The sequence below is a fragment of the Carassius auratus genome, unplaced genomic scaffold (assembly GCF_003368295.1).
Source record: "Carassius auratus strain Wakin unplaced genomic scaffold, ASM336829v1 scaf_tig00033856, whole genome shotgun sequence".
In the NCBI taxonomy this organism is placed as follows: domain Eukaryota; kingdom Metazoa; phylum Chordata; class Actinopteri; order Cypriniformes; family Cyprinidae; genus Carassius; species Carassius auratus.
The window spans coordinates 175,372-199,072 of NW_020526107.1; the positions used below are offsets into that span (position 1 = coordinate 175,372).

Consider the following 23,701-nt stretch of genomic DNA (forward strand, 5'->3'; position numbering starts at 1 on the left):
AAATCAGCCTCTGTTGGTAATCACCATATCTGGGCTCTGCCATCGACGTGATGAAACCAGTAATCTTGATTCATCAGAACAGGCCACTTTCTTCCAATTGTCCAATCTTGATGATCTTGGCCCCTTTTCATATGGCGTTAGCTATGGTGTGCAGTTAGCATGGGGACTCACAGACTCATTTCAATGCATTTTACAAAATGTCCAAACTTTTTCTGATTTGTGGTTGTATTTAATGAGTGTTGGCATGCATGAACCTTGTTTGGCTTTGAAAGATAGTCTTTAATAAAATACAAAAATGAAAAGAAAACGCAAATATACAAATACAAGTTTTGGGGTCTTATTTTCAAAACTCAGTTTATTTTGACTTTATTAATCTTAATACATTGTTTTTGTTTATAGATTTACTACAGACTACTATACTTCATATTCTTCAATAGTTAGAAAAATGCATGCAATCTACAAGAGGTTTAGTAATTCACATTTGGTAATACTGAGTCAGGTGACTATAAAATGGTATATACAGTGTACATGGTTAAGCTGCATAAACAATGCCCCATTCGGGCAGCTTGAGTTTTTTTGTCTGTAAGTCCGTCGTGTTGCGAGTCACTCAGTCAGTGACGAACAAATTGTTAATGGCTGGTCTATGTGGTAATATAGTACATTGGGCAGGACATCCATATGCTCACCTAACATTCATCGACCTCAAATATGGTTTATCATCTGAGATATGTATGTAGTAGCAACTTCACATGACAGCTCAATCTAATGTTAGCCTAGAAAAAAGTTCACATTTTTGTATGGTGTGTGGAAGCTGAACAGTAGTGCACTTGGGCTACTGCAGGACAGACGGAGGCACTGCTGTGATAATTTGCTCTTAAAATACTACATCATTTTTGGTCATACGGATAAGAGTAATGCATCTTTTGTATCTGTAAAGACTAACAGAATAGCAATGAAATGTTGCGCCTTTGTAAAATAATCAAAGCAAACATGATGCACTTTCTGCCATCTTGGTCTCTGAAAACTTGAGCATGTCATTTTGAAATTCCGTGGATGCTTGCCTTATTACAAACATGAAAATTATATTTATAGAGAGTGAAACTTTTAAATGAACCAATTCAAACAGAAAACAAATATTCTCACATTATGTAATAAGTATGAAACATGCATACAGGTGCTGCGTAGATTAGTCACTGTTGCAGACATCATCTCTTAAACAGAAATCAGAAGCACTAGTGTAACAATTAATTATGACGTTACAATAAATTAAAATGTTAATGCAGTGTACTTGCTGTTTTTCCCTAACAAATTCATAATAATTGTATTTCCTGGTGCGCTGTGGCAAGTCTATTTTTCCATACGCTAGATAGCTTATAAGGCTATAGGTAAGTAAAGGCTCCTTATTATGATTTATATGGTTTATTAATAAAAGTGTGACAAATAGTCAACTAATGCTTAAAATTAATGACTTCTAGTCGGCCAAAAAAATCTGTAGTGAAGAGCAGCCCTAATGCATATTGACTAATTGTTTATGAGAAGCATACGTATAAGAGGCTGTCCATTAGCTGAATATATAACCTACTTGTTTAATTAGTGACACAGCCTGTATTTTAAAATATTTATTCAAACTTCTTCCTAATCCTTAAAAAATGGGCAAAGAGGTGGGAGCTGGTTGATGAAACCACACCCACCTAGCTCTTTAAGGCTTAATATAATTTAAAAGGATGAGTTATAACCCCCCCCCCCACCTCCCCACAATTGTCATGAAGGGCAAAATTAACTATATAGACCAAAACCACTTTTTGAACCAGGCTGTAAACGTGTTGTTTTCTGCTGTAAAGTTGAGCACTTTAACTAGGGGAGTATATGAGACTGACTCCCTTTTGGAGCCAGCCTCTAGCGGCCAGTTGATGAATTGCAGTTTTAGTCACTTCTGTTTAGGCTTCACTAGAGAGACCGGAAGGCTGTCACTTGGTTGGCAGAGGCTATTTACACTAGCTCCACCCACAAACGTGTGATAGGGATGGTCACCAGTATAAAAGACGACAGACAATTGACCTGGGTTCGAATCCGCCTTTTACCAAACTTTTCTCCCTTTTCAGATCTCATATCACATCGGAAAGGCATTTATTTACCAAAAAAATGAAGGAAATAATAAAAAAGTTGAAAATACATTATCTGGTAGGGTTAGGCTAGGTGAATGGTGGGCTTTATTGTCCCAATAAGGTGGCATCCATTTAATAATCTAAATTAAAATGATAATTTACACTCTATACGTTATTACTGCATACTGATTTATAATGTACTATAATACTAAGGTGCATATAAATGCCACTATTTGCAATAAGTAGTATAAATATCAGAAAATCCTATTTTAACCGTGTAGATAGAATCTATATCACTATCTGCACTTGTATGCAGTGTAAATAGCATATTGTTAAAAATACTGTAGCGTAAAGTTTAGTGTACTGTTAGTTTAAATAGAATCTGTTACTATTTGCACTTAGTGTAAATAGCATCCATCACTATTTGCACTTAGTGTAAATAGTATCTATCACTAAGAAAATATGCAATTTTCACTTAGTGCTATTTATTTATTGCTATTTGCACTATTTACACTCTCTTACGAAAGAGTAAATAGATGAAAAAGAAAACGCATAACAGTACATTAAATCCGGACTGAGATTAATATGAAAATCTCTCACTATTCTTGATTAAATCACTTTTAAAACTTTGATAAGAAGAAGAACTAACTTAACACAGTGAAGACTAGTCAATTTATACAATGTATGTAGCTTTTCTTATTTATTGTAAATTTTAATTTTCCTATTCCTTGCAGTTAGTTTTTTATCCTTATTTCATCACTGTTTATTTATCTTCAGTGAGCCTGTTTGTTATGTCTCTGTTTAGGCTAAGTTTAATACTGACATTGGTGACAATGATTATTTAAATTCTATGATATCAAAGATTTTAATATTATAAAACACTTTTTAAAAGAAAAAAAATATTGTGATATATATTGTTATCGTGATATAAGATTTCAGTCATATCGCTTGATGTTACATGACAGAACAGCAGCAGGTGGCGGGATAGTCATCAACGTTCACTTTAAACTCATTTCCAAACACATAGTAAAAATTAGGCTTTCCTTTCCACCTGTAGTTCACTTTGGTTATGGGAATGAGCTCGATCGTCTGCCTCTGAAACAGATCACATTGCAGAAAGATTCAGCGTGATGGTTGTCTCTAGTTACAGACTGGTAATGATATAGCACAGTTTGTTATTTACATTTTTTTATATACAAATATGCAAATTATAATTGAAAACTATGAATGGTAATAATCAAGTGATAAAAATGAAAATATAAAAAGGTCTGGAAGCACATAAACATATGAAGACAGTGGTACCTGTTGTAAAATGCGGGATGTTTGGGCATATTTCCCCTGATGTTCTCTTATTAAACGCTCAGAAGCTTGTGCAACAGAAACATCTGGAAAGCCCCTCACTGGATAGACCTACAGTAAACAGAACCATCTGATAAACTTACACATTTCAACGAACCTCTCACTATATGTATGGTATGTTCGTACCATATACTGGGCGTCTTTGAAGAGCTCTTTACCCGAAACCTCCTCCAGTTTATCCACTTTCAGACCACTTGAATCTTGCGCTACGAAATCATCCTTCTCTATGCTCCTGAAATAGGTTCAAAAATTGCTTTTAATCAGGGATGCTGATTAACCGTCAATGAATAGAGTAAGTCAGCGATATTTATACTGTGGGATTGTTTACTAGATTGTGGTCCACCTGTGTTGATAAGGCTAAGTATCTGACGCGCTCCTCCCGAACCTTGTTAATGAAAACATCATTTATTATGTAATAATGACTTGATTTCTTTTTATTTCAAAGACGGAATGGGACGAGCTCGCTGCCGGCCGGCCGCCTGTGATGTGGAGGGGCGGCTGCCGTCCATGAGGGAGCGGAGGAGTCGGCACCATTCGCCAGGGGGCCGGAGCCTGCTGCCATCCGCCAAGAATGGGGAGGAGCAGGGAACGGGGGACTCCTGCCGGCTGCCCAAAACCGAGCAGCAGTGCGTCTGGGAACCAGATTTTTTTTTTTTTTGGCTCCTTGTCTAGTCTGTCCTACCCCCAGGTTCCCGCAGGTCACCGTGAGCGGCCCCCCCCGGAGGGAAGGGGGGCGGTAGAGTGCAGTCTCGTGGGTACCCCCCGGCCTGTGAGGGGCGATGGGTGTATGTGACGAGTGGGGCGGGCCGAGAGCCTTGGGAACAGGAGCGAGGCCGGTCGAGTGATTGGAAATGAGTGACATCTGCTCGACCCACCGGTCTCGAGTCCCACGGAGGAGATGGAAGGATATAAAACTGGAGCGACGACAGTGAAGGACGAGAGAGGACCAGGCCTGGGTTTTAGTTGTGTTTGCATTTTATTTGAGCACGTCAGTCGTCCGTGAGGGGCTGACGCGCTGTTTTGTCTTTATTTTGTCATTAAAATGTTATTTGATTGTCCGCCGGTTACCGCCTCCTTCTTCCCGATGATTATGAAGTTTGTACACCGTTACACAAACCTCACTTCATAAACAGTGACTGAGTTAATATAGCAATAGCCAGGATGCCTGCCTTATTAATCATGAATGTTATATCATACAGATCGTACCATTTAACATTGAGGTTAATGAATACAAGCAGCTTTCCCTTTCCACGGCAGGTGTCACACTGGCAGGAGCCTCTGCTGCTACATGAAGTACAGCTGAAAGACACCAAACAAGTCAAAACTCAGAAATACCAAGCCCCCTTAAGGATTTAATCTGAATTCAACCCACAGTAGCCACAAAAGTTATAGGAATACAATATAAATTAATTTAAATATATATATATATATATATATATATGTAAAATGTATATGAATTAAATAAAGTAATTTAAGTATAGATAAAGTAAAGTAAGTTAAAAAAATATTTTTTGTTTTTGTGAGAAACTTGTTTAATAGAAATGTCTTATTATATACAGCTATAAAGGACTTACTTTTCACGTCCGCGCCCATTGCAGTGCGTGCAGCTGTCATTAGAATTACGGTAACCAGAACCATTACACAGCCGACAGACTTTCTGCACATGGAAAACAATAGAGGACAAACAGGTCATATATATTAGGCTGTTTGTCATATGATGAAAAATTAAAAAACATTCTGTGGCTTGTGTGCACAATTCCAGTACAATTCAACTTGAATTGCTCTCCAGTCACCACACAAAGAGATACTTTTACTCAATACAGGTGCTTTATTTTTATTTGATAACAATGAAATGCCCGACACGCAGCTGGTTCAGTCTGTGCTAGTCAAAATTTACTTACATTTCCAGCTCCAGCACAGGTTGTACAGGGGTTTCTTCCCATTCCCAGACACAAGTGACAGTTCTAGGGAGCAAACAGAATATAATGCTCTAAAATATGATCTGACTAATTGAACATTTCTGGCAAGTTTACCTGTGGCAGGAAGCCAAAAAGCATTTGTACTTTAGAAAGTAAAACACTTTTTCAGCAGTCTTGGTTCCAGATTTATTTCTTTGTCCCAATTCATTATTCCCTTAGGGATTTTTAAAAGTCATTGTTAAACAGTTGTAAGTCATGAAAGCAAACCAGACCAGCCATGAGGTAAAAATCACAACATTAAAAAGTATTTTCAAAATGCAGAGAGACTATTAAATCATTCATAGTGCTTTATCTGAGAGGGTGTTTTTTTTTTGGTTCTATTTGCTTGTAACGATTTCTTTGCAGAATTAGTAATGTAGCTCTTCACCATGAATTCTGGATTTGAACATGATTATTTAAAATATTTGTATGTTAAAATAAGTTTCATACAAAATAATGCAAGCTGATGGCTTCAAAAGCATAAGCCATCGATTAACAACCACATAGCTCATGGCAAGTCTGTCTTTAAAGTTTTTTATGTTATTATTTTAAATTCACTCGTAATGTGAAAATTAATATGACTTTGATTCCGGAACTCGACTGTTTTGCTTCACAAACAAAATAATTAAAATGAATGTTCTGGTGATCTTAAATATTAAATAAAATGACGTCACACCTTTTAGATAGAGTGACCATAAGAATCGTTTATACGGGAAACGTCCCAGCCAGGATTTTAATATTGCCTAAAATATCCAGGTTTTGGCTATTTGCACTGTGCATGTTGATCGTTGTGTAACATTCATGAGAGCTATATAGAGCAGAGCAAGACAGCTCCTTATGCTTTCGAATCGCTTTCACATGTTTGTTCATTCGTTTGACTTGAAGCATTGTGGTGCACTTTGTTGTTTTTTGGGATTTGTGCGACGCGACCCTTCAAGTCAATCGAATGAACAAACACGTGCGCATATTTGCTTTGCTTTGATCGTTCCCTCTAGATCTCACCTTCTCACACGCAGCCCCACGATTGGTTGATTATGTACAATACCTGCATGTTATTGGTCAAGCTGCTCCTGATGTTTTAGGCATTATTCAAATCCTGGCTGGGACATGTCCCATATGAACTGCGCATATGGTCTCCCTACTTTTAGAATGTGTTGAGTTTTCATGCAGAAATGCTGAACAGTAGCCACTTTTCCACCATCAGGCCAAACCATTCGAATTCTTATCCATTCCATTCCATGCCAGTGCGATCAGATTCATCCCAGCTGGTATGGATTTGGTTTAATGGTCCACTGTGGGGCTGATAACAGCGCTCCAAAACAAATTCATCAGTCGTTGCTTTGGTAACGCAAGTGTTAACATACCATACGAGATGTAAATAGCGACCATGTTATGGAGGATGATCAGATATTTCTATTTACTTTAGTCAAATGGTGCACTTGGTCAACTACAGAGAGAGAGAAAGAGAGAGAGAGAGAGGATGTCCCACGTCTGGCTGCCAAGGGGATGGAGGAGCTTGACAGGGTAAACAGTACGGACACTATGGAGTAGTTTTAGCAAGCTTACACTAACCGGGGCCTCTCAGTGCCACTACCAAAAACATGGACGTAGTGTCCGTGACGTCACCCATAGGTTTCCGAAGAGAGTTTTTGAAACCAAAAGTGGGCAGAGCGGGCCGTCGCCATCTTGGCAGCGTGTCACTGTGCGTCAGTCTGGGGTAATCAAAAATAGGCAAAAAGGCGAGAGCTGGTTACAGAAACGTGACAGCGGTGACAGCAACGGCAATCCACCTGTCACTCAAGTGGCCACGCCCTTAATTATGCAGATCTTTAAGGCTTAATATCATTTAAACAGATGAGTTGTAAAAAATTCACCCCCCTCACAGTTGTCATAAAGAGTAAAATTACCTTTATAGACAAAAATAATTTTTTGCACCAGGCTGTAAAAGTTTTTTTCTGCTGTAAAGTTGAGCATTTTAACATTGGGAGTCTATGAAATTGACTTCCTTTTGCAGCCAGCCTCAAGAGGCCAGTTGATTAAAGTTTTAGTCACTTTCGTATTTGATTCACGAGAGAGAGCGGGAGGTTGCCGCTCGGCCACTATCCATTTGAGGTGAGAACACCGAAGGATACCGGTTCCACATGAAGGCTATATAATCTAGCGAATGTGCTGGGGGTTGCCAAGCCTGCAGCTCTACAAATATCTGTCAGCGAGGCACCACAAGCCAGCGCCCAGTAGGATGCAACACTCTTAAAAGATTGAGCTTGCAACTCGAACGGGCAGGGCACACCCTGTGCCTGATAAACCATGATGATGGCATCCAATGGACCATCCTCTGTTTAAAGACGCCTCTCCGCTTTTGCTGGCTTAAACAGAGAAAGAGCTAGTCAGTGGTCATAAAGCTTTGTGTCTGGTCAACGTAGCATCTTAATGCCCGGACAGGACAGATCAAAGCTAGGAATGGGTCTGTTTCCTCCAGGGGCAGCTCTTGCAGGCTTACCACCTGATCCCTGAAGGGAGTAGTGGGAACCTTGGGCACATAGCCGAGCCGGGGCCTCAGGATTACCTGGGAGTCAGCCGGCCCAAACTCTAGGCACAAATCATCTAAAGAAAATGCGTGCAGGTTCTCTATAGTCCAGTGAAGGTAGGAGCAGAGTATTCAATGAAAGAAACTTTAGTTCGACTAAAAGCGTCAATTGGGCCCTGCTGTAGTGTTTTATGCACTAGAGACAGGTCCCAAGAGGGTATGTAGAGGGACTGTAGAGAATTTTACCCTCTGGTCCCCCTAAAGAACCTAATGACCAGGTCATGCTTACCTACCGACTTCCCTTCCACTGGGTCAAGGTTCATGATCATAGTCATCATAGTCATCATGGAAGGAGACAGCCTTTGCTCCAGCCCTTGCTGCAAAAAGGAAATCACGACCCTGATCAGGCATTGCCTGGGATCTTCTCTACGAGAAGAACACCACTTAATGAACAGGTTCCACTTCAAGGCGTAAAGACATAAAGACGGAGGGTCTCGTAGACAATTCTCTCATTGGAGTGATGGTGTCCACTACCTCTTAGGGGTAGGTCACCTAGAACCTCTGCTTCCCATCCAGGTCAGAGTGGGCCAATACGGCACCACAAGCAAGACCTGCTCCTCATCCTCCCTGACCTTGCACTGTGTCTTTGCAAGAAGTCTTACTGGGGGAAGCGCATACTCACACAGGCCACGTGCCAGTTCATCTGTTCCGAGTGCTCCCTCGGTCAAGGAGTAGAACAACGGCCCTCATTCAGTGGAGCGAGAGGTGCCTTACCATCCTCCAAAGAGCAGCTTCCTCCCTCTCACTTGCTGGAGCTGGGGTGGTGGCGGAAGCGGGGACCGCCCTCAGTGACGAGCAGGCTGGGGCACTGCGGCCTGCAGACAAGTGGAGGGAGCAGCTACCCGCTGTAGGGTGTAAGGCGGATGCAGCTATTCCATAGACTATATAAGCATCGCCGCACATGCCAGAGTACCTAAAGTCCCAGGTGGGGAGGCATGGCTTGCCCTGCTGGGGGGAGGAGGTATTAGGACACTGCATCGAATCCGACTGCTCTACCAGGGGACCCCCATGTACCCCCTATCTGCACCACCGTCGTCAAGGGTGGTGAGGGAGGAGTAGCCCACCAGCCAGTTTCTGGCAGTAAAAGGTGCTGTCCACACCCTGGTGAGCTTGTCATGCACTTCCGGAAAGAAAGGCACAAGGGCGGGGCACTGAGAACCACATTCAGAAATGCCCAGGTGAAACGCCAGCCTGAAATGTGCAACCTGCTCAACTCTGAACAACCACCACTGAAATGTCGTACCGCCAACACCAGAAGCTTCCAATAGGGCATTGAACTCATAGTCACTTGAAACACTGGATGGAGAAGAATGATGTTATCGCTCAGCTCTGAACCAAAAAGCTGGTATGCATTGCACCTTCTGCCTTTTTATGCTCATGCTGTTATCATCCGCAGCTTGATGCAATAATTCCATAATTTGTTTAGTTTACACTCAAAGTAGATTGGTCTCTCAAAGTGAGATCGCAATTCATTGGTCACCAACTGAAAGGGAACTAGTGGGCGGACAACAATCAAGTGACTAATTCTGATAGGAGACATTACTACAGATATCCTATCAGCCAATTGTGCTCAGAATTGTAGGCTGAGAACAGTTTACAATTGTGCCATGCCATACCAAGCATAAGTGGAAATTTCTTACCATTCTTATAACTCTTCAGTCAGACAGTGGAAAAGTGGTTAAAGTGTGTTGAATGTTAGTTCGTTTTTGTGGATCATGTGGTTAAAGGTCAAACCTTGACTGAGGAAGTATAGGGCACTTTAATGGTCTGCTTGTGCTCTTGAAAGAAGGCCGGAGATTGAGCTGTAATCTGCCACGGACCTGGAGCAGGCTGAACACCAGCATCCACAGGCTGACCTGAAATTTTATGCTTTTATTGATAAGGGAGCCACATTAAATGCAGGAAAATTAGGGATGCACGATAGGATTTTTTTGGGGCCTATACCTATACCGATTTTAGCAAACACTTATTGTCCGATTCCAATACAAATATTTCTCACTTACTTATTAGAAATTTTGGCATCAAGATAAATAGAATTTTAATCATGTTTTAAATCAGCAAAGTTTAAAAACACCTGCATTAAATTATACTAGCAGTTTTATTGCTGCATGCATCATCATGGATAGGATCCATTTAACATTCAGCAAGCCTACATAAATACAACAGAACCAAGATACATATTAAATTAGTACTTTTATTATATAAATATTATATATAATATTATCATATTAAAAAAAGTACTTTTTAGGTAGTTTAACAGTTTTCAGGTACAGAAATGTATGAACTTTATTATGATTAATCTTCTAATTCGTTTTTTTGTAAATTTAAATATGTATGAAATATCTTTTACTTAGGTGGGATTTTTTTAAGTGAAAAGTGAAAGTGATGTGACGCAGCCAAGTATTGTGACCCACACTTGGAAATTGTGCTCTGCATTTAACCCATCCAAAGTGTACACACACCGTGAACACACACACACATACACACACACCGTGAACACACACTCGGACCAGTCAGCAGCCATTTATGGTGCGGCGTCCAGGGAGCAGTTGGGGGTTCGGTGCCTTGATCAAGGGCACCCTTAGGCCCAATCCCAATTATACCCCTTAGCCCTTCCCCTTTCCCCTACCCCTTGGTTTTGCGCGTTCACGTGAAGGGGTAGGGGTGTCTCGATTCTCTTTTGGTTTGAGGGGTAGGGGTTAGGGGAAGGACCACATAGCCCTTCAAACAAAGATTTTTCGGGACCACACTTCAAACGAAGGGGTATGAATTATCTTGGGTACTACAGCGAACAAAAAGACACATAAATGTAAGCTTTTTTGTCATAAATAAAGATTTTAATGAAAAGTAATCAATTGTTTTATGTTAAATTCAATGGTGAGTTCATATTAACGGCCATGTTACTCAAAGAAATGTTAAGAAAAAATCACTAATATTTGCTAACGTCATATCATTACAGACTGCATGATAGTACCACAGCATACGATAACTGCCATAGACATTGATAGGGGCGAATCCCCCCAATAATTAGAAATCGCAAAAAATAAAAAAATAAAATATTGCCTATTCGAGAGAGAAAGAGAGCGAGAAAGAGAAATGGATGTTGCGTGTATTCGCGTCTGTGCGTTTATTTTTTTAGAGCGAGTTTACTTAAAAACAGCGATTGTATCCTCTCATCGCTGGAAAATATAATGTAGCGATTCAGTATTTAAACTGTATTTAATAAAAGTCTTGGGGCAGCATTGACAAGTTTATTTTCTCCTGGATGTGTGAGCTGTGTGATTTATGATATGTGTGTGTGTTAGTAAGCAGCTCATTAATACAGAACAATAATTAAAGGATCTAATGCACACCAGCACACCAGCATATGTGTGTATTGTAAGAGGTAGATGACGAATGATGACATGTGATGGCATAGTAGTGGTGTCCCAATTCTTAGGGGAATATTTTCTATTCAATATCAACCCCTTGACACTCGGTTTCAAGGGACAAGGGGAAGGGGTATAAAACGGAATTGGGATCGGGCCTTAGTCATGGTATTGAGGGTGGAGAGAGCACTGTATATTCACCCCCCCCCCCCTCACCTACACTACCTACAAGGCCGAGACTCGAACTTGCAACCTTTGAGAAGACCACGACTTCCCCCTTTTGACAGGTTTTCTAGTCTACAGAGCTATCTGGGTATTGAAAGCATGCAGTTCTTCTGACTGAAAGTTTGTCATTTATAAAGCACCCCCAGAAAAGGAATGATATATATATATATTTGGGAAGTCGTGGCCTAATGGTTAGAGAGTTGGACTCCCAATCGAAAGGTTGTGAGTTTGAGTCCCGGGCCGGCAGGAATTGTGGGTGGGGTGAGTGCATGTACAGTTCTCTCTCTACCTTCAAATACCACGACTTAGGTGTCCTTGAGCAAGGCACCAAACCCCCAACTGCTCCCCGGGCACCGCAGCATAAATGGCTGCCTACTGCTCCGGGTGTATGTTCACAGTGTGTGTGTGTGTTCACTGCTCTGTGTGTGTGCGCACTTCGGATGGGTTAAATGCAGAGCACAAATTCTGAGTATGGGTCACCATACTTGGCTGAATGTCACGTCACTTTCACTTTCACTTTATTTGTGTATATATTTATTTACTGTTAACTGAAATAAGTGATTTGTGCAATTCGCTGTAATGTTGATTATAATACAAGAGAAAGAGAGAGTTTAATGTGCACTTCTTGTGCTGTGTTTTGTTTAGTTCTTACAGTGGTTTTTTTTTTAAATCTAAAATTTGGTTTAGCCTAACCCTAAAGCAACAACAACAACAACAATAATAAAGTTACCACTGAAATATGTCTTGCAATATCCATGTGTGCAAAGGTTCTGCTTGACCCTCTTGTTCAGTATTCTCTGGGTATACATCAGTGCATTTCTAAGGATAATTTTCCTTCCTGGCATTTGTATCATGCAAGATTTGAATATAGTGCAGGAATACAAGATTAAATTTGTATCCATTGTAAATGAAAGCAAGAGACAGCATGAAGTGTAAACATGGCCTATTTGACTTCTGGGTACCTGTGTAAGGCTCCTGACTCCATTCAGTAGATCTGGACTCCATGAACGTCTCCAAACGATACTGAGAACAGAAGCAACATTTAGTTCTATCAACCACATATCACTTCAAGTTTTAATGTACATCATCATTTGATGCTTCCAGACACATCATCAGTGATGTTTCTTGGAGTCATCAGGTGTTTCCAGTCTTTCAATAATCAGACACCATTTGCCCAGGTGACCCAGTCGGGATTGATCAAGTCCCAACTTGTGTCCAGGTACCACTACCCCACCCAAGGCTCTCCTCTCCTGAGTTGGTATCTGAGTTTGATCAGGGTTTGAACTAAACTCTGGGGGCAGAGGTCCTCTAGGACTGGATTTGAGGAACCCTGTGAAATGCACTTTAGAACTTTGTCATGACACTTACGATAGCGCCCTCACTCAGGGTTCTTAGACAGCTGCTAAGGATGTGATCCTGGGTTCCTCTCTTCAGGCACAGAGGGCAAATTGGTCACTCTATCTTCTCCCAGCAGAAAAGATTGGACAGGCATGGTAGTACGTCATAGATGGCCTGTATTAAGAATTTTATTCAGTAGGGCTTAGATTTCAAGAGCTTGGACTAAGTAACTTTGAGTTCTACTACTTGTTCCCAACTTGCCCAGGCTTCCTGCTGGTGCATCCTAACAATCCTGCTGTCTTGCACTTCCTCAAAGGGGGGGTGAAATGCTATTTCATGCATACTGAGTTTTTTACACTGTTAAAGAGTTGGATTCCCATGCTAAACATGGACAAAGTTTCAAAAATTAAGTTGTACGTTTGAAGGAGTATTTCTGTTCCCAAAATACTCCTTCCAGTTTGTCACAAGTTTCGGAAAGTTTTTTTCGAGTATGGCTCTGTGTGACGTTAGATGGAGCTGATTTTACTTATATGGGTCCTAGGGCACTTCTGCCGGAAGAGCGCGCGCTCCCGTATAGCGAGGCTGAGCACAGACATTTCACTGATCAGAGCGATTCACTGATCAGAGCGAGAGCGTCGCGAAAAGTCACAAAAGAAGTGTGTTTTTGGTTGCCAGGGCAAGACAACTCTGCACAGATTACCAAAAAAAACAGCATTAAGGGACCAGTGGATGGAGTTTATTTTTACAGAGCATCAACGGAGTTGTGCAAGTGTTTTTGTTTGTTCCCTGCATTTCGAAGATGCTTGTTTTACAAACAATGCCCAGTTTGACGACGGATTTGCGTATCGTTTATTTCTTAAAGATGATGCAATCCCAACGAAAAAGGGTCACGATCGTGTGTTGGAACCGCAGGCGGTGAGTAAAACTGCTTAAAATATCTCTGCCTCCTTGTTAGTGCGTCCCCTCCCATGCCGGAGACCCGGGTTCGAGCCCCGCTTGGAGCGAGTTGTTGCTGCTGCTGCTGCTCTCGTTCAGTTTCAGCCTCGGGATCTGATTCTGGATCATAAATAAACGGCTGAATCTGACTGTAAGCCATGGTTTGTTTTGGATGATGGTTTTTCCCTCACGGTAATGTCACAGTTTCCACATGCTCTCAACGCAAAAGCCTACTGGCGCTCGTGATTCTTTAGCTCGGCCCACACGTCACGGCTCCAGCCGCTCGTGTTTTTCCGGGAAAAATCGGTACAGACTATCTTTCTCTTATGAATATAATAAAACTACAGACTTTTTGGAATTATGAAGGATGCAGTACTACTCTATAGGTACTCAAGATTAACAGGATATTGAGTGAAAACAAGCATTTTACCCCCCTGTCAAGCAATGCTCTGACCTCATCCTGGAGCTGCGACCTGTTATCCATCCTCCTTGCCTTGCCATAGCATGATGCCGTGTTGCTGCTCAGGTCTGCGCTTCCTTCAACCACTGTGCCCACCAATGCCCTTTGTTCAGATGTGACTCCGCAACATCCACAGCCTCAGATAACTTCCATTTCAGCCCTGGCCTGACCTCAATCCCTGCCTGAGAGACTGTTGGGTCTGAAGACTCCTAGTATTGCAGCAACTACCTAGTGCAGATCACCATGAATTCTTTAAGGCTGGTGATGGGGAGTTTCAGCTTATTGTTTTGCCCACATAAAGTGATACTGCTTAGGCTTCAGGGTGGTCCAAGCCATTTCTGTAAGAACCTGCTCATCCTCCTCCAGGATTTAAAATTATATGTCTTATACATTATATGCAAAAACAATGGCCATTGTCACGATCATTAGCTGGAGTTCCCATGAACTTCAGTAGAGGGCACTCCACTCAGGGCCATTCCACCCATCAACCACCAGATGTCACCATTTCATCACTTAGACACTAGCACCGAACTACATCTCCCATGAGTCACTGCATCACAATCACCTTGCCACACCTGCAACTCATTCTTCAGTCAATTTCCTTGCCACACCTGCACCTCATTTACACACACATATAAGCAGTACACTCACTCCACCACATTGCGAAGTCTTGTTTAGCCTGTCTGACATTTCTGAGCGTTTTTCCTTGTGTTTGTTCCTGCCGTGCTTGACCTTTGCATTGTTTTATCGACTCTGATTCTCTGCTGCCTGCCCCGACATTCTGCTCATTTCTGTTATTGATCCTGGTTATACCTGACATACCTGATGCCGTTACTGATTATTGCCTGTCTGACCATTCTTAATAAAAGTTATGCATATAGATCCGAATGTCTCTGGCTCATCGTTACAGTCATAATGAAGATGATTTATTGTAGGTCTCACCCTGTAGGTATTAAAGGACTCCATATTGGTTATTACTCCCTCTCTGACGGGGGCAGAACTATAGCAGCACTTGCTGGAGACGTATGTTGCGAAAGCTGCACGTGCCCTGTCCTCTGAGATGGAGGGTATACTGATATCAAAGAGAAAATATCAATATGTTAGTGACTTTTGCACATGTCTAACATGGTATGTTGTGACATTTTTAGTACCTCCATGACCCTTTTTATGTGTTTTACTAAACTGACACACAACTGACATAGTGCAGAATAAGGTGAATCAGCAGAATTATATTAAAAAACTGTTATTGAAATGAAGAATGCCCATCTTCGTATAAACATTGCATATCATAGGTGAGTGTTTATAATTCAATGTGTGCATTAAGTGATAAAAAGCTCTTACTGCCAGACTGGTGGGCTGGGGGTCTGTGCAGGCACTGGCATCGGTACAGATGGCATGGGAGGTTGAAGATAGCCACCTTAGAAAAGAGACACAAAACTAAGCTTATTTATGTATTTCTGTGCTTGAAACACTATAAGGTCTACTATTGCATTCAAGTCCTTTTGGAAAATTTGTATTTACGACGTAAGGTGTTTAAATCATTTTCTCAGACAAAGATGTCAATGTACCCATTCTACATAAAATTCAACAAGGTTTTGTCTGCATCTACAAAATGATGAAAAGAGAATGTGCATCTGTGTTTTTGCTTTTATATGTTTTTATAAAATTTCTGAAGGTGCTTTGAATTTAATTTTTATATATTATATGGTAACTGCACAATACTATGGTATTTTGTGCATGCATCTTGCACTAACATGCCCTCTATTCGGAAACCTGGGGCTTAAAGTTTTTCACTTGTAATTACTATTTTGTAGTGACATTTATGTGATTTCAACTTGTAAACATGACCTTTCAGACATAACTTGAATGCACCATAATTGCCCAGGCACATTTTCTCATGCTGAAGCGTTTTGTTAGATGCACTTGTATGCTTCTTACCGCCTCCGCCAGCCACTGTTCCTTCATATCCAGGGACTGTATCGAACATGTTTGCAGGGAGTGCAGCAGGTCCGTGCATGCTTGTTGCTGAATGGGATTTAAATGAACTGGATAGGTCAGTTTTTCACTGGATGTGCACCAATAAAAACATATTGTACCCATTCTGTTTCAAATATCACAAAAAAAGCACTATACGTTCTAACATTTATTTATTTATTGCACAGCTTCTGAAATACTTATTGTGATTTATGTGACCTGTGTTAAAATACCTTTGTGAAAAATCCATACGTTCTATAAATACATTCTATAAATAACCAGTTATTATTAGTATTTTTCTGCTTAGCCCACCCTCCCCCCAACATTTTTTAAAAAACTATTGAAAATGGTATTCCATTGATTCTTGAGAAATGGGACAAAATAGGGCGCAAAATTTAAAAAATAAAATCTTATGGTGATGACATCTGATGACAGTAACTAGTTACTAGTAACTTAGTGTCACGAGTGGGGCGGGGCCAAGACCTGTGGGAACTGAGTGAGTCTGGTGGAGTAGGTGATAATACACGATAGTGATGCGCGGGTCGGGTTTTTTTCCAACCCGTAGGTCTCGCTTTTATGAAATTATTTGGCCTGCCCCAGCCCGCCCCGCAAAGTAAAATTTCTTGATCCGCCTGATCCGCCCCGCACATCGGGGAAATCACGGAAATTACGTTGCTACTTAGACCTTCGTATCGTAACCTTATCAATATAGGCTATAGGTAATGGTTCGTCCGTGAACAAATCTTTTAGGTGAACGAATCGTTCTCGTTTACGTAATCCACTGACCATTGGCAGTAAAAGACTCATCGTTCACTGAAGTTCCTCTCTCTACAGCAGCGCGCGAGCGTGGTGCTATTAGCAACGCATGCGCAGCTCGTGAACAGTAGAGGTGTGCGATACCGCTAGATTTGGTATCGATCCGATACAAAGTAAATACAGGGCCAGTATCGCCGATACCGATACCAATACCGATACTTTTTAATAATTAAGGTGGATGCGTCTTCAACCTAAATCTAAATGAATTTTCATGACTTTTAATTTGTTTTTGTGATTTGCATTTTGGGTTATTAATCAGTACTACAAAAGCTTTTGTTCAGAAACAACTTTTGGTTACTTCTGTTTTATTTAAATAAACAAAGTTACAAAATGATTACTTCACAAATATAAAAAATGTAAAAACAAATTCTCTTTTCAAGTAGCATGCTAATAAAAAAATGTTTCTCCTCTTTAGTGCACTTCTTTTCAGGATTTTTTTCTTAAAGTCACAACGTTTTACTTCACAATGTAAAACAAATTCTTCTTATACAAAATTCCTGAAGCCGACATCTTCCACTATGGAAAGAGGCTGCAGGTCCTTCACAATCATTTCTGATAGGCGCCTTGTAATATCCACTGCTCTTGGAGAATCAGCTATTGATAAAATAATAAAAATAATTAAGTCTGGTGCACATCTAGGTGAAGTTTAAATATAGAAACTAGTATCACTGTCACTACACAAAAAGGGTAGATCGGCCTGAAAATACAGCCATACAACGCTCCTCTTTCTCTCCGCCTCTGACTGACTGCTGTTAGAAATGCGCGACTGAGCGGTGCGCGCGCCTGACTGCTGGTGGTAGCGCTAGTGGTGAGTCACGTGACGGTACAACATAGGAGAGGGGGCGGAGAGCAGTGTCGAGGACGAGCAGCACTCTTAAGAGCTTGCTCTCCTCTGTGACAGCAGCAGCATTTTGACAAACACGGCCAGGTCGCAAAACGAGAGAAACTGAAACTTAAGTATCGATATTTTCCCGTTGGTATCGATCAATACCGATACCAAGGTTGGTATCGATATTATCGATATTAGTATCGATCTGCCCACCTCTAGTGAACAGCTCTCTGAACTGTTTCATCCTGTCAAAAAGAGTTACTCAAGTTCGTGAATGAAATTAATGAGTATACAGGGTCAGTCGGCCAAGCATGTAAATCTCGATCAGCAATCAGCAGATACAAAACATAGTCATTGGTGCACAGATGCTTGTTTTCATATTTGCAATACAGAACATAACTCCACGTTTAATCCCTGATAAAACCTTGTGCTTTGTTCATCTGAACAATTTATTTCGACATGGAAAGTTCGGAATGTGAATCATTTGAGTCAGTTCAGAGCGTGATTCATTTGAGTCAGTTTGGGAGTTCAAAGCGGGTTTGCAAATCATTTGAGTCATTTTGGGAATTCGGAGTATGGAGCTTGAATCATTTGAGACAGTTCGGGAGTTCAGAGCGGGTTCGCAAATCATAAGTGAGTGAGTGAAGTGACATTCAGCCAAGTATGGTGACCCATACTCAGAATTTGTGCTCTGCATTTAACCCACCCGAAATACACATACACAGAGCAGTGAACACACACACACACACACACTGTGAGCACACACCCGGAGCAGTGGGCAGCCATTTATGCTGCGGCGCCCGGGGAGCAGTTGGGGGTTCGATGCCTTGCTCAAGGGCACCTAAGTCGTGGTATTGAAGGTGGAGAGAGAACTGTACATGCACTCCCCCCACCCACAATTCCGTCCGGCCCGAGACTAGAACCCACAACCCTTCGATTGGGAGTCCAACCCTCTAACCATTAGGCCACGACTTCCCCAAATTTGATTCAGTTTGGGAGTTCTATACGAGATCACAAATCATTTGAGTCAGTTTGGGGATCGCAAATCATTTGAATCAGTTCGAGAGTTCAGAGCGGGTTTGCGAATCATTTGAGTCAGTTTGGGACTTCGTAGGGGGATCACGAATCATTTGAATCAGTTCGGGAGTTCAAAGCGGGTTTGCGAATCATTTGAGTCAGTTTGGGGATCGCAAATCATTTGAATCAGCTCGGGAGTTCAAAGCGGGTCCGCAAATCATTTGAATCAGCTCGGGAGTTCAAAGCGGGTCCGCAAATCATTTGAATCAGCTCGGGAGTTCAAAGCGGGTCCGCAAATCATTTGAATCAGTTCGGGAGTTCAAAGCGGGTTCGTAAATCATTTGAGTCAGTCTGGGAGTTCGGAGCGTGAATCATTTGAGTCAGTTTCGAGACTTCTGAGCTGGTTCGCGAATCATTTGAGTCAGTTCGGGAGTTCAAAGGGGGTTCGCGAAACATTTGAGTAATTTTGGGGATCACAAATGATTTGAATCCGTTCGGGAGTTCAAAGTGGGTTCGCGAAATCATTTGAGTCAGTTTGGGGAACACAAATCATTTGAAGCAGCTCGGGAGTTCAGAGCGGGATCGGGAATCATTTGAATCAGATCGGGAGTTTGTAGCGGGTTCGCGAATCATTTGAGTCAGTTCGGGAGTTCGGAGCTGGTTCGCGAATCATTTGAGTCAGTTTGGAAGTTTGGAGCAAGTTCACGAATCATTTGAGTCAGTTTGGTGTTCGCGAATCATTTGAGTCAGTTTTCATAGCTGTATATGGATAGGCATTTTTAAAGGGGGGGTGAAATGCTCGTTTTCACTCAATATCCTGTTAATCTTGAGTACCTATAGAGTAGTACTGCATCCTTCATAACTCCAAAAAGTCTTTAGTTTTATTATATTCATAAGAGAAAGATAGTCTGTACCGATTTTTCCCGGAAAAACACAACCGGCTGGAGGCGTGACGTGTGGGCAGAGCTAAAGAATCACATGCGCCAGTAGGCTTTTGCGTTGAGAGCATGTGGAAACTGTGACATTACCGTGAGGGAAAAACCATCATCCAAAACAAACCATGGCTTACAGTCAGATTCAGCCATTTATTTATGATCCAGAATCAGATCCCGAGGCTGAAACTGAACGAGAGCAGCAGCAGCAACAACTCGCTCAGAGTGGGGCTCGAACCCGGGTCTCCGGCATGGGAGGGGACGCACTAACAAGGAGGCAGAGATATTTTAAGCAGTTTTACTCACCACCTGCGGTTCCAACACACGATCGTGACCCTTTTTTGTTGGGATTGCATCATCCTTAAGAAATAAACGATACGCAAATCCGTCGTCAAACTGGGCCTTGTTTGTAAAACAAGCATCTTCGAAATGCAGGGAACAAACACAAACACTTGCACAACTCCGTTGATGCTCTGTAAAAATAAACTCCATCCACTGGTCCCTTAATGCTGTTTTTTTTTTGGTAATCTGTGCAGTGTTGTCTTGCCCTGGCAACCAAAAACACACTTCTTTTGTGACTTTTCGCGACGCTCTCGCTCTGATCATGAAATATCTGTGCTCAGCCTCGATATACGGGAGTGCGCGCTCTTCCAGCAGAAGTTCCCTTAGGACCCAAATAAGGAAATTCCGCTATATCTAACGTCACACAGAGCCATATTCGAAAAAAACTTTCCGAAACTTGTGACAAAGGAGTGTTTTGGGAACAAAAATACTCCTTCAAACGTACAACATAATTTTTGAAACTTTGTCCATGTTTAGCATGGGAATCCAACTCTATCACAGTGTAAAAAACTCAGTATGCATGAAATAGCATTTCACCCCCCCTTTAACTAATTTAGTAGCTAGTTTTTAAAGCATGTTTAGGTGTGATATGTGAACTCGTGTTTTTGTTTTAATGATGTGCCTTTTAACAGTATCAAGTATATTCAAAAACGAAACAAATCTAGGCTAATGTAAAATTATATGATGAAGTCAAACTAGTGCGCGTTTTGAGTGCATTCTTTCACTGGGTGTATTCAAATGCATTTATGAATGCATGTGAATGATCACAAAATTCAAGATATGGGGGTTAGAAAATGTATATACTGTATTTATATCATTTTATGTAGTTAATCAATATCAAAAGAAGAGTGCCATTTCAGTTTTTCTCCAAAAATCAGGATGATTAAAATGTGATTTGAGCTGCTGCAAGAGCTTTTGAAGCACAGCAGCTGTGGTCAAAGAGTTATCGTGTGTTCTGATTGGTGGATTATGATGATGAGTGGATAAAGACTAGAGCAATCAAGTAGTGAGAGAGTGATCTGCTCACCTGGTTATGTTCGTGATTCGACCGTAACGGCGATAAGGGTAATCGATTAATCACATCACAGCCACAGGAAGCAGAGAAGGAAAATCTCTAAACTATCATTGCGCACGGCGTCACCAGTCAGAATTAACAATAAAGCAGAGCATTTAGAAGTTTTTTTAGGCTCTGCAACTGGAGGGGTTGCAAAAAATGTTGTTATTATACAAATTTGATTATTTATGAATAGTTATGGCGACGACTGTTGCATTTGCTTATTGTATTGTAGGTGAAACGAAGTAAAACTAGGGAGAAAGAGCTGATAAGCTCTGTTATTTTGTATTAACTTCAGGAGAGTTAACTTTGAGGCTGCGCATAAGAAAGAAAGCGCACAAGATGAGACCACAACAATCTGTTGACAGTCTAAACATCACGCGTGACTATATTTATTAGAGACATAGGCTAATTTTACAATCCAACGCTCTCCATTGACTTTCAATTGCTGGAAGGTGCCTCCCTGTCATTTCTGACTTATAAAAAAAAAAGAAAAAAAAAAGACACGTGTCATAATCTGAAAAACACACCCTTCATAGGGGGAAAACAAACGCTCTCCATTGATTTTCGCTTGCGGGAAGTTGCCTCCTTGTTATTTCTGACTATATATATATATATATATATATATATATATATATATATATATATATAAACAGAGCAATGACAATGTGTACAGTGAACAAGCTAAAAAACAGAACAACATATTTTTAGGAGTTCGAACCAAAAAGAAAACGTCAGTTTCGGTTGAAAATGTTCAAGTGTTAGCATTATAAACTAATACCAAAATATAAAATTAAATGAATAACAGAAAAATAAGGAATGTTGGACAATATATAACAGGAATATAACAGCTTGAGTGTAAATTGTTTTACAGTGTCGTCTTATATTGGTGTCCGTTAAAGGAAGACCTTTAACAAAAAAATAAAAAAATCTTTCTCCAAAATTAATTATTAAATATGAAAAGAGACACAGCTTTGCATCATGTTCTAATCAAGATTAAGATGTTTGTTGTGTGTTCGAGAGGATTAAAACGTACAATATATATTTCCGAGTAATGATAGGCTAAATAATAAGTAATTGTAAATGTGTAAAGTTGCATAAGCAAATTACTTAGTGTCATATATAAATATAATCTATAGAATTTGTGCTCTGCATGTAACCTATCCAAGTGCGCACATACAAAACAAGTTCTGCATGCTAATTTTAATATTAATAATAATATTAATAATGCATACTAACTATACTGTGTACAAAGCGAAATAGACTAGGCCTACGTAAAAAAATAGCTTTTTTTCGAATTGCATTAAGCAGAAACTTGGTGGCCTAATTTTACTAGCGCTGAAAACGTAGTCATGGGGTGCCGCCCTGTGGAAATCTGAGACTGCGTAAACTCTTACCTGCTGCTGGTAATCCATAAACCGGGTTAACGATGCCGTGGTTAGCTCCATGGTCACTTCAGAGGAAGATTAACGAGGTCAGTTTGGGCACAAACAATGTACATATCGGTTATGAGGAAACATTTTGTCTTAACTTACCTCGTAGTCATTCTCTCCATTTTGCAAACGGAGTGAGAACTTAAAAAAGAGTTCGGAAAAAGTTGGCAAGATATTCACAGATTCGACTTTTCAGGATCAATAACTCGCGAGCAAAATGTTTCTACTACACAATTGAAGCCTCTTTTATTTCGTACTGATGTAGAAAACGGGTTACGAGCGAGTTTTCTTCAAAACAAGCTTTTCTCCGCTGTGTACAAAATATGCACTGTCTGAGAGGAAAGTCCGAAGGGACCGTCTGCAAAGTGCAAAATGCGAAAAATGTTACTAATAAAATAGTCAATATCATCAAAGTAACACACTGTAGAGTCACCAAATTCAGTTTACACATCACTGCTCTCCCGCTGGTTATACGACAACAGTTGTTTTTGAAAATAATTGCTTTTACACATTTTTGTGATGTATATCTTTTTGTATTATGAAAAATAGTCACTAGCTGGGTTTCCATAACCCTGCTTTTATGTACATTTTAAAGTATTGCATCAGAACCGAGTGATGGAAACATAAAATGCCTTAATTTTTAACTTGACTTAAGTTTTTTCGCTAGCTTGAAGTGGTTTTGACTTGAGCGAAAAAGGGTTAATGTGAATAATGGGAGATGGAAATGCATTTTGCAAAAAAAAAAAAATTCCTCCAAGCGCACTGAAAATGTCATGTGACTTTTGCGCTATGGACGGTAAATCCCAACCAGCGGACCTATCTCATTCCATAGCAACTGAAATGTTGTTATATGGTCATTCGGAAATGCCTGAGCAAAGTTTGTCATCAAAGTGTTTCTGTATAATTGCCTCTTAGCACTTTCGAACAACTGCGTTCCCAAACAGCAGCATCCACCTCCGAAAGCAATG

At 40.7% G+C, this 23,701-nt stretch overlaps 2 protein-coding genes across 2 annotated transcripts in view; one reads left to right on the forward strand and one right to left on the reverse strand.

Annotated features, from left to right (window-relative positions):
- Positions 1-337: 337 nt before the first annotated feature.
- LOC113081346 (protein SSUH2 homolog) lies at positions 338-23,090 on the reverse strand. The gene is made up of 13 exons (XM_026253444.1): positions 22,836-23,090; positions 22,698-22,753; positions 16,275-16,361; positions 15,678-15,753; positions 15,279-15,408; positions 12,565-12,625; positions 9,744-9,865; positions 5,366-5,428; positions 5,039-5,121; positions 4,671-4,763; positions 3,591-3,696; positions 3,408-3,515; positions 338-3,200 (listed from the first exon to the last, which is right to left on the reverse strand). The coding sequence occupies exons 1-13, from the start codon at positions 22,853-22,855 to the stop codon at positions 3,060-3,062; spliced, it is 1,146 nt and encodes a 381-aa protein (XP_026109229.1). The 5' UTR covers positions 22,856-23,090; the 3' UTR covers positions 338-3,059.
- The window catches only part of LOC113081344 (glutamate receptor-interacting protein 2-like), a 33,427-nt gene continuing 32,371 nt past the window's right edge, over positions 22,646-23,701 (forward strand). Inside the window, exon 1 of the mRNA XM_026253436.1 lies at positions 22,646-22,774. The gene's annotated coding sequence lies outside the window, so the exon portion shown is untranslated. The remainder of the gene's footprint in view (positions 22,775-23,701) is intronic.

Coding starts and splice junctions, on each gene's coding strand:
- LOC113081346 (XM_026253444.1), bottom strand. CDS start 22,855: ATGGAGAGAATGACTACGAG. Junction 15,754..16,274: donor AACAGTGGCTGGCGGAGGCG/GTAAGAAGCATA, acceptor CTCTTTTCTAAG/GTGGCTATCTTCAACCTCCC. Junction 3,516..3,590: donor TCAAAGACGCCCAGTATATG/GTACGAACATAC, acceptor TGTTTACTGTAG/GTCTATCCAGTGAGGGGCTT.